Source organism: Xenopus laevis, chromosome 6L (genome assembly GCF_017654675.1).
Source record: "Xenopus laevis strain J_2021 chromosome 6L, Xenopus_laevis_v10.1, whole genome shotgun sequence".
Classification (NCBI taxonomy): domain Eukaryota; kingdom Metazoa; phylum Chordata; class Amphibia; order Anura; family Pipidae; genus Xenopus; species Xenopus laevis.
Window position 1 is genome coordinate 136244337 of NC_054381.1, and position 12753 is coordinate 136257089.

The 12753-nt window shown below is 39.3% G+C and overlaps 1 protein-coding gene across 2 annotated transcripts in view; it reads left to right on the forward strand.

Moving 5' to 3' along the window:
- The first annotated feature begins 5626 nt into the window (after positions 1-5626).
- The window catches only part of necab1.L (N-terminal EF-hand calcium binding protein 1 L homeolog), a 118956-nt gene continuing 111829 nt past the window's right edge, over positions 5627-12753 (forward strand). The window contains exons 1-2 of one of the 2 annotated variants that reach the window (XM_041566543.1): positions 5627-5725; positions 10631-10655. In XM_041566543.1, the coding sequence (XP_041422477.1) occupies positions 5627-5725; positions 10631-10655 (124 nt within the window). Of the gene's footprint in view, positions 5726-10630; positions 10668-12753 lie in introns of both variants that reach the window. The other variant, XM_041566544.1, reaches the window with a different exon arrangement.

The window sequence follows — 12753 nt, forward strand, 5'->3', positions numbered from 1 at the left end:
GGTATTTTTTACCCGAAAACTCAGATTTTTGCTCAGAAAACTTGATGGTATTGCACGAAACTCACAGCAGGACTTCTCCCATTGACTTACTGTATATGCAACCTCGACAGGTCTGAGATGCTTGATTTTCTGATTCGATACTCTGCTTTTAAATAAATTCGGAAAAATTCGTGATTTTTTGAAAGTCCGATTTTGAGTTTTGCATTCGGAGTTTAGTAAATAACCCCCTATGTGTAGCACCATAGATGTTAATAGGGCCTCATAAAGCCATAATATTCATGTAGCAACACTATTAAACTGGAAGGCTCATGCAACAGGCTTTAACTTGCCCAATAGACAATGGCTCAATTTTCTGCCAGATTGCTTGGGTGATTCTGCTTGGGTAGGCTGTCCATTTGGTGTCATACATGAGCCAATAGGAGGCTGAGTTAGCAGCTTATGTAGGGCCCTATACAGCGCCGGATTTCAATAAGGGGCGCCCCTAGGCCGCGCGGTCCGACCACGCCGCCCCTATTTTTTTGCCGCCCTAGGCCCGGGCCTATGCGGCCTTGCCGCAAATCCGGGCCTGGCCCTGTATGTCCAGATTCAGTGATGTGGGAGTAGCAATGCAGCAATGCAGACTGATTAAACTGTGGCTACCAGTATCCCACAGACAGCTGAATGATAAAATAAATAAAATATATAAGAACCATTACTCAGTATATTATGCCCTTTCTTATTTTGCCTACTTTTTTCATTGTAAAGGGCCTGGGGCTGATATGGGATATTTCTGTAATTTGGATCTCCATACTTTATGTCTACTAAAATATCATTTAAAAACATTAAATAAACCTCCAATGAGGATTAATTATATCTTAGTTTAGGGTTGATTACAAGGTACTGTTTTATTATTGCAGAGAAAAAGGAAATACTTTCTAAAAATTGTTTAAAAAGGAAACTATGGGGAACAGCCTTCCCATAATTTAGAGCTTTTTTGGATAACGGGTTTCTGGATAATGGGTCCTATACCCATATAAGCCAGACAATGGAATTCTGAGACACTTTGCAGGTTGCCTATGTGTGATTTTTGAAGCATTTAAAGAGGTTTGCGTTAACTTTTAGTATGATGTAGAGATTAATATTCTGAGACAATTTGCAATTGGTTTTCATTTTCTATTACTTGTGGTTTTTTGAGTTATTTAGCTTTTTATTCTGAATCTCTCCAATTTGCAATTTCTGCAATCTGGATGCTGGTCTAAATTCCCCTAGCAACCATGCATTGATTTGTATGAGAGACTGGAATAAGAATAAAAGAGGACCAGAGCAGGGGCCTAACTACAGAGGAAACAGGAGGTACAGGGCCCAATGAGGCCCCATATATAATGTATTTAATTTCAAGTGAACAAGTCAATCTCTAAACATTTCTGGGGCCTGAAAAAAATAATTTGCTGTGGGCCCAGTAATATCTAGTTACACCACTGGACCTGAGTATGAAAATGAGTCATAAAAAGTAGCAATAATAATAAATATGTAGCCTTACAGAGCATTTCTTTTTTAAATGGGTGTCAGTGACCCCTATTTGAAAGCTGGAAAGAATGAGAAGAAGAAGGCAAATAATTAAAATACTATCAAAAAGAAATAATGAAGGCCAATTTAAATATTTGTTAGAACTAGTCATTCATACACTAGAAGTTAACTTAAAGGTAAACCACCCTTTAAGCTTTTGCTCAGGCCTCTCTATTCTGGAATGATGTGGTTGTGTGGGTCACACTTACCAGATGATTGTTAGATCTGGAAGACATATAAGAGTATATTATTAGTGATGGGCAAATTTATTCGCCAGGCGCAAATTTGCGGCGAATTTGCGGTGAATTTGCGCCAGCATAAAAAATTCACAGGCTCCGTTTCGTGAATCTTTTGCCGTTTTGCAAATTTCGCGGCGAACCGAAACGTCCCAAATTCGCCCATCACTATATGTTACAAATCTGTCCTCAGTATCAGCTTACTGGTTGCTAGAAAACTTTTAACCTCAGCAACTAGACTGGATTTGACATTTTATATTAGAGACTGAGAACAAGAAGATCAACTGAAACTCTCAGAATATTAAGGCAGGGTTGGACTGAGGGGTCCGGGAACCACTGGGGTAATGCTTTGGGGCCCCCACACCCCACCCACCCTGGGTCCCCTGTCCAAGCAGTGAAGACACATTAGGCATCTCAGGCATCTCCTGCACATCCCTTTAACAGTAAAGATCTTTGTCTCCAAAGATGCCCCAGTAGCTCATCATCTTCTTTTCTGCTGAATCACTGCACATGCTCTGTGCTGCTGTCACTTACTGAGCTTAGGGACCCACTCACAATATACAGTACACATAGAATAGAAATGTCACAATATAAGGTTTATTAGTAATTAATACAGATAATTACTACATGGCAGCACATAAACCACTGCAATTAGCATCAGAATTTAATAATCAGTCTTGTAGCATCAACAAACCTAATTTTTGGTTTTAACTTTGCAACGACCCCTAAGCTTAGCTTCTCAACAGCTGCTCAGAGCCCACTGAGCATGTGAGTGTCGCAGACACTTTCCAAGATGGTGACCCCCTGTGACAAGTTTGCAATAAGTGCAGTATATAAAATATGCCATTTTAACCACCATATTAATTTTTAAGGTTTAGTTCACCTTTAAGGACACCAGGGGGAGTTGCATCTGGTAAAGTTGTGGCTGATGCTCTAAGATTAGCCCAATTGTGTCAGTACTTTGATCCAAGTCCTGTTGGCATCATTTCCAGCATTTGACATGTGAGTAACATGTGAGCCCCATTCTTTTGGCAAGACTTCGCTGCTACAATTCATGCAGGGTACCCTGAAGCTGCAGCTTTGTTAAGAGGTGGCAGTAGCATCCGGGTTCCACTGCATCCATAGGCGCAACTGCACTCAGTTGGGAACAGGAGGCAGGAAGAACTGCGCAGCACCAAGTGCAACAAATGTATATGGGAATGCATTGAGCACCTTTGATGCATGTACAATTTTAGCGACTACAACTGAGGCAGCAACATAAATTATCCCTTAAGTCTAGCCCTTTAGACATATTAACAATACGTATTCATCAAAAGCCCTACAAGAAAATTCTAGGTATATAGAGTTATTCAGTTTTTTTGCTGCTGTGCTCTGGGGGGGGGGTCATGTGTTCTGTGATTATATGGGGAGGTAGGGTTGTTGTACTGTGACTTTTATATTTTTTTTTTTACATAAATACACTTTTGGGGGGCAGACTGAGGGGCTGCTGTAAGATGCCATTGACAGTCACTTATTGGGCTTGTGGGATGTTGTTTGGGCCTCTGGGTATATGAAATGCCAGGGCCTATTTTGAATCTCAGTCCAGAACTTGGAGGGGCAAATGAAGCCCATGCCTTGGGTGCCAAAATAACTTGGCGGAGCCCTGGTTATTCTCCTTCCCCTACATTCACGGGGCCCACTCAGATTTATGTGCTTCTTTTTGCCAGCAAATTGGGTAAAGTGCAAAAAAACAAAGGGGTTGGTGTTCCTTTTCATACACTTTGCCCCCTGCCCTGACTTTGTAAATGCCCCTTTTGGACTAATAGTTGTTATGTGTGCATTGTACTTTTGTCTAGGTTTCACCCCCAAGGGTCACATGTGATGATAAGGAGCCAATGCAAATGTGCTTTCTGGCACTCTGTACACAGATTTCCTACATGTAGCCTGTACCAGCCTTACTGTAGGTAACATCCATGCATTGACTACTTTTTTTATATTTATATTTTCTATTGATTTTAATGGCAACTGCTATTTTAATGTGAGCCCAGTAGAGGGCACCCATGCTTCTGATGAAGTGACATAGAGGTCACGAAACGCGTCAAGCACACATCCCCTGCCCGCATGTGATTTTAACGGAGTTTCAATAAAGCATATTTAATTTTATGAAGTTGGTTTCCACGTGGTTATCATGGTGTCCGGTGAAGTCCGTCTCTCTATCCCCTGAAGTATTCACAAGCCGCGGCCAGAGCGGTCCACTTTGGATACACCGGCGTGCGGATTTCCCTCATATGGGCTCACTCTCCCGACTACAGACTGCTCCCAACCCCTACTTTTTTTATAAAACCTACTTTATAGCTGACCTTAGTTAGCATGACATATAGTTGTGTTCAAAACTTCAGAGAGTAAGTCTGGAGCTTGATTTCTGAAAAATAAAGGGTTGATATGTTTTACCTGTATAAAAGCAAGAAACTATCAATCTGATATATTATATATAATAAAGATAAGCAAATATCATCAAGGGTCTAGGTTATGATTGCAAGAGACCCTTAAAGGAGTGATATTATGTAAACAACAAGAATGTGATGATATAGGAGGAATGTGCTGAGAAAAGTTGTGTTTTGGCAAAAACCCTATTAGTCCCGCTAATGTGTTCCACTTCCTGCTGCCTCCTTTTCCAAGTTGTGCAGGGGAGCGGGCAGCACTGAGCAAACTGCACTGTAGGATAGGAACCAATCAGCAGCTACGCTGACCTGATAGGGAACTGAAATCTGACTTTGCTTGTGTAACTGCAGGGCTGTGATTGGCTGTCCCCCTCCTACTGTGCTTCTGACAGGGACTGCTTAATTTCATTTGAAATGTGGACAGGGACCAGAGAACATCTATGGGGAGCTCCAAAAAAAGGGGCTAATTTTGAAGACAATACCAGTGTCGGACTGGCCCACCGGGATACCAGGAAAACTCCCGGTGGGCCCAGGTGTTAGTGGGCCCTTTTGCTTCTAAACATTTGGCCTGTTTCATGGTCATTCCCTATTTCTTTATGGGGAAAATGCGTAATAATGGGAGAATATTGTAAGTATATATAAAAGACTAGGAGAATGAAGAGGTTGAGTGAGTAGAGTAGAAATAATAGTTTGGAAAGGTCCACTGTCTAAGGTTTTCTGGTGGGCTCACGTTCTTTGGTTTTCTGGTGGGCCCAAGGTCTAAGGCTTTCTGGTGGGCCGCTGGCATCCCAGTCCGACACTGGACAATACTAATTTATAGCCAAAAGTAAAACCAGCACCATATAGTATACATCACTGCCTATAAAATTGTTTTTTTTTTATTTATCCAATATGTCTCCTTTAATCCCCTGTTCTGGGTCACTAGCACTCTGCCACTAATCCAGAAATGGGCTGCAGTTTACTATTTGTACAGTAGATGGAGCTGATGGCATTAGATTAGCTGGCAAGGAGAACAAATGGAGAAGGTTTGGATTTGTTCTGCAACAGGGAACTGTTACTTTTTATCCATTGCAACAATGTAACCGGCACTTTCCCGTGAGCTCCACAATGTGCTTTATTGTGCAGTAGTGCTGTGCAGCCTGTGCTTCCATTATGTGAATGCTAAGAAGTGAGCTGATGATAATGACTGGGACTCCAATGAGGCTGGAGAGAGTGAGAGAGGAGGTTCTGCTGAAGATGAGGAGGATGATCCCACTTGGGAGGGACTCAAGACAACTGACTATGGATTAGCAAATATTACATTGCTGCTGAGACTGAGCCTTTCCAGTCCTGACCTGTGCCTCATCCAGGAGCACAGAACACATTCCAGGCAGCAGAAGCCACATTCCAAGACACAGGCAAGAAGCTCTGAGCCAGCAGCCAGCCATGGATGGTCAGGAGATGCCTTCTCCTTCCCGGACCGACTCCTCTGAGGAAATCAGCTCATCCCTGCACCTGACTAAGGGCATGTCCATCTTCCTGGATGTAAGTTGCTTCTCCTCATTGTTTCTATTATTCTCCATATTATATTATTATGTTATCCGGTTACACCAGCCCAAGAAGCTGAGACTGTCCACCACAAGCCAGAGCCTTCAAACTTTATAAGCAAGGCAAGGCATCTAGAATTCCAGAGAACCTCTATATATATGTGAGTGGCATTTCTCTAGGGGATGCAATTAGATGTACCCAGTAGTTTCCTAACGCCAGCACTGGTTTTCTATGCATATATATACAGTATATATATATAGATACTGTACATATATATCTCCCTGGATTTTACATTTTATATAGCTTTTTGTGATACAGCATGCTCATGCTATAGGGGGACAGGAAAGATATTCTGTATATTTTTGTACTGTGTTATATAATACTGGGTATCCATGAACTGGAGTTATATAACACTATATAACCTATCTGTTTTAATAAACAAAATCCAATATATATTTATATTATTTATATTATATTTATATTATATCTACAGTTGGGATTACACAATTAATTGGCATAAAGAGTCTACTTTTCCCCTTAGTGTTAATTAGGTTTTGTAACTGTATTTGGACTGAATGGTACAATACGATCTATAATTATATATATATATATATATATATATATATATATATACAGTAGATATGCAGTTGTACATAAAGACTGTACATAAAGACTGTTCCTTTGCCAGTTCTATAGTTCTACACCCCCCCCCCCACACACACACACATACACACACGCTCATTTTACATGTCGGAATGAATTCAGCATTACTATTGTTATGTAACAGTTACATTCCAAGATGAACAAATCCCATCCCGAGAAAGATTCCAGGATCAGCCCAGTGGAACTAATGAAAATGAGTAATTGCTAAATCAGCTATTATAAGGCCAGATTTTGGGATGTTCCATTTGCTATTAGCCTAGTTTGTGCCAGACTTTAGAATGAAATATGTATCACAATTAGTTATTATTTATAGATAAAATGAAGTGGGTAAAAAAAAAAAATGTAATCCCAGAAAATCATGAATTCCTGTGCACACAGTTTGTATTGTTGTATATTTTATAGGATAGTACAAAAACTGGATAGAATTCAGTCTTGCCCTAAGAGCTGACTCTTTTAGTATTTTATTGTCAGCAATGCTGGTTTATGGTTGGCAGAGAGGGCATTTGCCTGGGCTCCCCAGCATCATTGGGTTGTTGTATTTTTTAGCATTTACATCAGGGTAACCAATGTGCAGCCCTCCAGCTGTTATAAGCTCTAATACCAAAAGCAATCTATAAATCCTTGAATTATATAAACTTTGACTCAGATTGGGACCCCGTAATTCAAACTCATCACCAGAGATCAGTAAAGCAGTACCTAATTTCAAGAATACAAACCCTATCCAGGTATGGGATCCGTTATCTGGAAACCCATTATCCAAAAAGCTCTGAAATACGTGAAGGACATCTCCCATAGAGTCCATTTTATCATTTTTCCTCTGTAATAATAAAACAGTACCTTGTACCTGATGTCAACTAAGAAATAATTAATCCTTACTGGAGGCAAAATAATCCTATTGGGTTTATTGAATGTTTAAATGATAATATAGTAGACTCAAGGTATAAAGATTCAGATTATAGAAAGATCCATTATCAGGAATACCCCAGATCCTGAGTATTCTGAATAACAGGTCTCATACCTGTACAATATTGCTTCTACATCTCATCTCTCTCTCTAAGGAGGCATCGGCACAACGACAAGTTATTGAGCTCCACAGCAAAAACATTTGAGGGTCTCCCAAATATTAGGAATAATACATGTTTCATATACATATACAGGTATGAGACCTGTTATCCAGAATGCTCAGGACCTGGGGTTTTCCTGATAACGTAATTTGGATCTTCATACCTTAAGTCTATTAGAAAATCATGTAAATATTATTAAACCCAAATAAGCTGGATTTGATTCCAGTAAGCATTAATTACATCTTAGTTTGGACCAAGTACTGATTTATTATCACAGAGAAAAAGGAAATCATGTTTACAAATTTGGATTATTTAATTATAATGGGGTCAATGGGAGACGGCCATTCCGTAATTTGGAGCTTTCTGAATAACGGGGTTTTCAGATAACAGATCCCATATCCCATTGTTTATATCATTCAATTAAGTGTCACTTCAGCGGTTGTTGAATTTCAATTGCCTGGATCTGTTGGGGGGATGTTGGCAATTGTATGGTAGCGGCTAAGATTACTGACCATAATATGGGCAGATCGAGGGCTAGAATGTCATTCCAGATATCCTATGGGGCATATTTATCAAGGGTCAACAAAGACCAACTGAAATTAAGATGAAGTTTTTGTGGGTCAAATAGGTCCGTTTTCGATCGAATAGGTCCATATTTGGCCGAATTCCAATTGTTCGAATCGAAGGAATAGCGCATTCGATCAAATTCGATTCAACGTTTTTCCCAAAAAAAACCCTTTGATTTTTCCAAGTCCACCAATTGACTCCAAATAGACCAATTGACCAATAGACTCCAGAAGGTCCCCCATAGGCTAAAACAGCAATTCGGCAGGTTTTAGATGGCGAATGGTCGCAGTCAAATTTGTAAAGAGACAGTACATGATAAATTTCGACATTTGAATTTTTGAATTTTTTTCAAATTTGAATCGAATTTGGATTATTTCCTACTTGAAGTACACAAAAAATAGCTTGAAATTCTGATTTTTCTCGTTCGAAAATTCGCCTCGAACTTTGATAAATCTGCCCCTATGTGTGTTGCTATTTGTATCCCATTCACCCATGGAACTGTTTTCTTATCCATAGATAATAATGTAGATTGGGTTGCCAAGGACAAATTGATGCATATAGGTATCAATTTGTATTTTTGGTGTTAGTGTAAGGCTACACATTTCTATGTCATTGCAATTGGACTTTCACTAAACATTCACATGGGTAGCAGTGTTCAGCTGGTCATTTCTGGGCTGATTCTTATTGCAGTAGATTATAATTCCAATGGAAAGTCATAGTTAGTCAAACTCATTGTCAGATGCCACCAAGCTTTGTTGAACACTGGACAACTCAATCTCCTGCTGATGATCAGTCACTGGTCCAATTTAGGAGTCAGAACAGACTTAATTCATGGACTTTGAGTCAGTCTCAAATGGGATATCCATGAAACAACTTAAAGCTATCATTAATAGAAATGCTGGACATATTGTATATATACTTTAATATCAAAACAAACAATATTATACCTGAGCTCTGTAGATACTCAGCTGGAAACCCATTAACCAGAAAGTTCAGAATTACAGGAAGGCTGTCTCCCATATACTCCATTTTAACCAAATAATCCAAAATTTAAATGATTTTGATGATTTTAATGATTTCCCTTTTCTCTGTAATAATAAAACAGTAGCTTGTACTTGATCTCAACTAAGATATAATGAATTCTTATTGGAAGCAAAACCAACCTATTGGGTTTATTTCATGTTTTACATGATTTTCTAGTAGACTTAAGGTATGAAGATCCCAATTACAGAAAGATCCCTTATCTGGAAAACCCCAGGTCCAAAACATTCTGAATAACAGGTCCTATAGCTGTATTATTAATGTGGGGGGTTAATACTGCTGCCAAACTTACTTGGTAGAGAACACTCTGTGAGTTTAAATTCTTTTTGTATGAATTTAAGGGAATTGTACTCAGTTGCTCTTTATTATTTTACTTCACTTTCTATTACTTTAAACAGTACAAATAGCACAGATTAAGGTATGACAAGTGCAATGGAATCAGTAACCATCACTATCTATAAATAATCCTTTCCCCTTCTCCGCTAAATACATCATGGTGTCTTTTCCCTTTACCTAATCAATAACATCTCACCAGCCATGATTCTTTTATATCCATTAATATGCATGACTGAGCAGCTGCAGGCTTTACAGATGTTACCCTGGTACATGGCCGTGTTCTCTCCAGTCAGTGGTTTATTTACTGTATCTAATGGATTATGACATAATAGGCCGGATTCAATTTAGTGAGAAAAAGTCATGGTTTATCACATGAAAACTCATGGACGAGATTCAATTAGAGGAGAAAACACTTTTCTCCAAATTCAGTTTCGTTTTTCCCCCATAGACTTCAAAGAAATATAAGAAATATAAATTTTCATATGATAAACGGTGAGATAAGTTTTTCTGATTTGGAAATTACCCAAAAAATGTCTGGATTGTACTGCATCTTAAATTAAATCTTGTCCATGACTTTTTCACGTGATAAACCTTTTTCTGACTGAATTGAATCTGGCCAGGGAGATAATAAGAGGTTGTTCAGTCATTGACTTATTTTGCTACCCCAAGGAGCTTACAATCTAAGTACTCTATCACACATATACACACTAGGGGGCACATATATCAAGGGTCGAATATCGAGGGTTAACTAACGCTCAAATTCGACCCTCAAAGTTAAATCCTTCGAATTTGAATTCGAAGGATTTTGCGCAAATCCTTCGTTCATACGATCAAAGTAAAAATCGTTCGATCGATAAAATCCTTCGAATCAAACAAATCGAAGGATTTTAATCGATCGACCTAACGATTTTTCTTTGAGCAAAAAAAGCATAGTACAGTGATGGGGACGGTCCCCTTAGGCTAACATTGTACCTCGCAAACCTTTAAAACTCGACCGTAGATAAATAACCCCCTTAAAGTATAACAATCTAATTTACAGATAGATCCTTATCCAGAAAACCCCAGGTTCTAAGCATTCGGGATAAGAGGTCCCATACCTGTACTTAGACTTTCCAAATATTTGCTTTAAGGAAAATGATTGATTAAATGAGCAATTCATAGCTTTTCTGAATGTGCAGTTTATTTATGCCTTGTTATTAATTAGTGTTTTTTTTATTTTTTCTCCCCACAGATTTTGAGAAGAGCAGATAAAAATGGTGAGTCTCCAGGTAACCTCGGCATCCTCATTTCTTCTTTTCGTTCACCCGTAGTGTTATCACTTTTGACATAATCTTACAGGTTGCCACGGCAATGCTGGATGGTGTGCACCAATCTTTGCAGAATTTTGTAAAGGTTCTGAAACGAGAAAACCTGCAGTAGTGTAATATATACGGGGTGAGAATCAGTGAATAATCAGTATCTTGCATTGCTGCGGCTTTATTTCAGAATCCAAACATACTGCCTAGTGTTCAGCAAGGGACAACATTCTTATCTATATGGGGCTCTGAAGGGGATATTTAGTTTGAGCAAAGTGATACCAATGTAGCAGGGCATTAAAAACGAAATATAACATTTTAACACAATTGCTCTCTAGACTGTACCCAGGTTGAATGCTAATAGTTACATAGTTAAATAGTTTGCAAATAGTCCTGCACATTCAACTCCTCCAAATAACATTATATACACACACACATACTTATACAGACCTATTTATACATTCACATATATATATAACTACTGTACTGGATTTACAGGTATGGGATTTGTTATCTGGAAGCCTGTTATCCAGATAGTTCCGATTTATGGAAAGGCCGTCTCCCATAGACTTCATTTAATCCAAATCTAAATTTTTTACAAACAAATTTCTTTTATGTCTGCAATAATAAAACAGTTTCTTGTACTTGATCCAAACGAAGATATAATAAATCCTTATTGTAAGAAGAACCAGCCCAAACAGGGTTTATTTAATTTTTACATGATTTTCTAGTAGACTTAAGGCATGAAGATCCAAATTATGGAAAGATCTATTATACGAACTATAGATTTTAGTATCACAATAGCGTTGGATATTATGCTTCTTCAAGGAATCATCCAAGCCCCTCTAAAAGGCATTAATAGAATGTGCCATCACTATATTACCCAAAAGGGCATTCAACGGCCTCATTGTCCTCACCGCAGGCCCGGACTGGCAATCTGTGGGTTCTGGCAAATGCCAGAGGGGCTGCTGTATGGTCCAATAGAAAGGTACCATATAGTGGGCTGGTAGGGGGCTGTTTGGGCTGGTGGGAGACTATTTGGGCCTCTATGTACTTGGAATGGCAGGGCCTATTTTGACTCCCAGTCCAGGCCTGCCGACGGGCTCACCGTGATGAGCCACCTCAGATGAAAGTTATCCAGTGGGCCCTTGGGTCTCCACTCCAGCTCTGTGTGCTGCCCTCTCTATTCCTCACTTATTTGCATTGAATTAATCGTAGTTAGTGATAGGCGAATAAATTCACCAGGTGCAAATTCGCGTTGAACTTCCACGATTTGCCTCCGGCGAACTCCCACACTTCCCCGGTGAAAAACCCACCGCATCAAAAAAATTTGGGCACGCGGCAACATAGTCGTGTGCATAAAAATTGTCGCACAGCAAAATTATTAGGACGCCCATTGACTTTAATGCATTTGGACAAAATAGGCGTGCGTATACAAATTGACGAAATTAACGTGAGTCAAAACTATTTTGATGCCCCATTGACTTTAATGCGTTTCACAAATTTTTGCCCAAATTCGCCCATCACTAATCGAAGTTACTGATACTTTAGTAAAGTACAGCTGGTGCCTTGGGGGAAATGTTTATTTTTGGGTTTGGCTCCTTTGTTCGTTCACTTCAATAAAATGTTACTGTAGTGGGAGTAACTTGCCCTTAAGGGTTAGTTCACATGAGGAGATTCGGGGAGATTTTGTCGCCTAGCGACTAATCGCCTCGACTTCTGGCGACAATCTACCCGAACTGTCTTCCCATCCGCTATAATGAAAAGCCGTCTGTGCTAAATCTCCTCGTGTGAACTAACCCTTATAGTATTGTGCAGCAATCTTTGGGAACTGGGATCTCTGATTGTAATGGCATTCTTAACCAGTTGGCTGGTTACCTTAAGTAGACTGGGTAGTATTGTATTCTCTTGTTCAGATTCATGGACTAAATTTATTAATCAATATCCAGAATTTTTGTTGGGCTAAATTTATTGGTGGCTTTTAGCTTCCTGGTGATCCATAGCACAGTTCTCTAAGCTCTCTGCATATAATATTGAAGACCAAGGAAGCTTGTTGGAA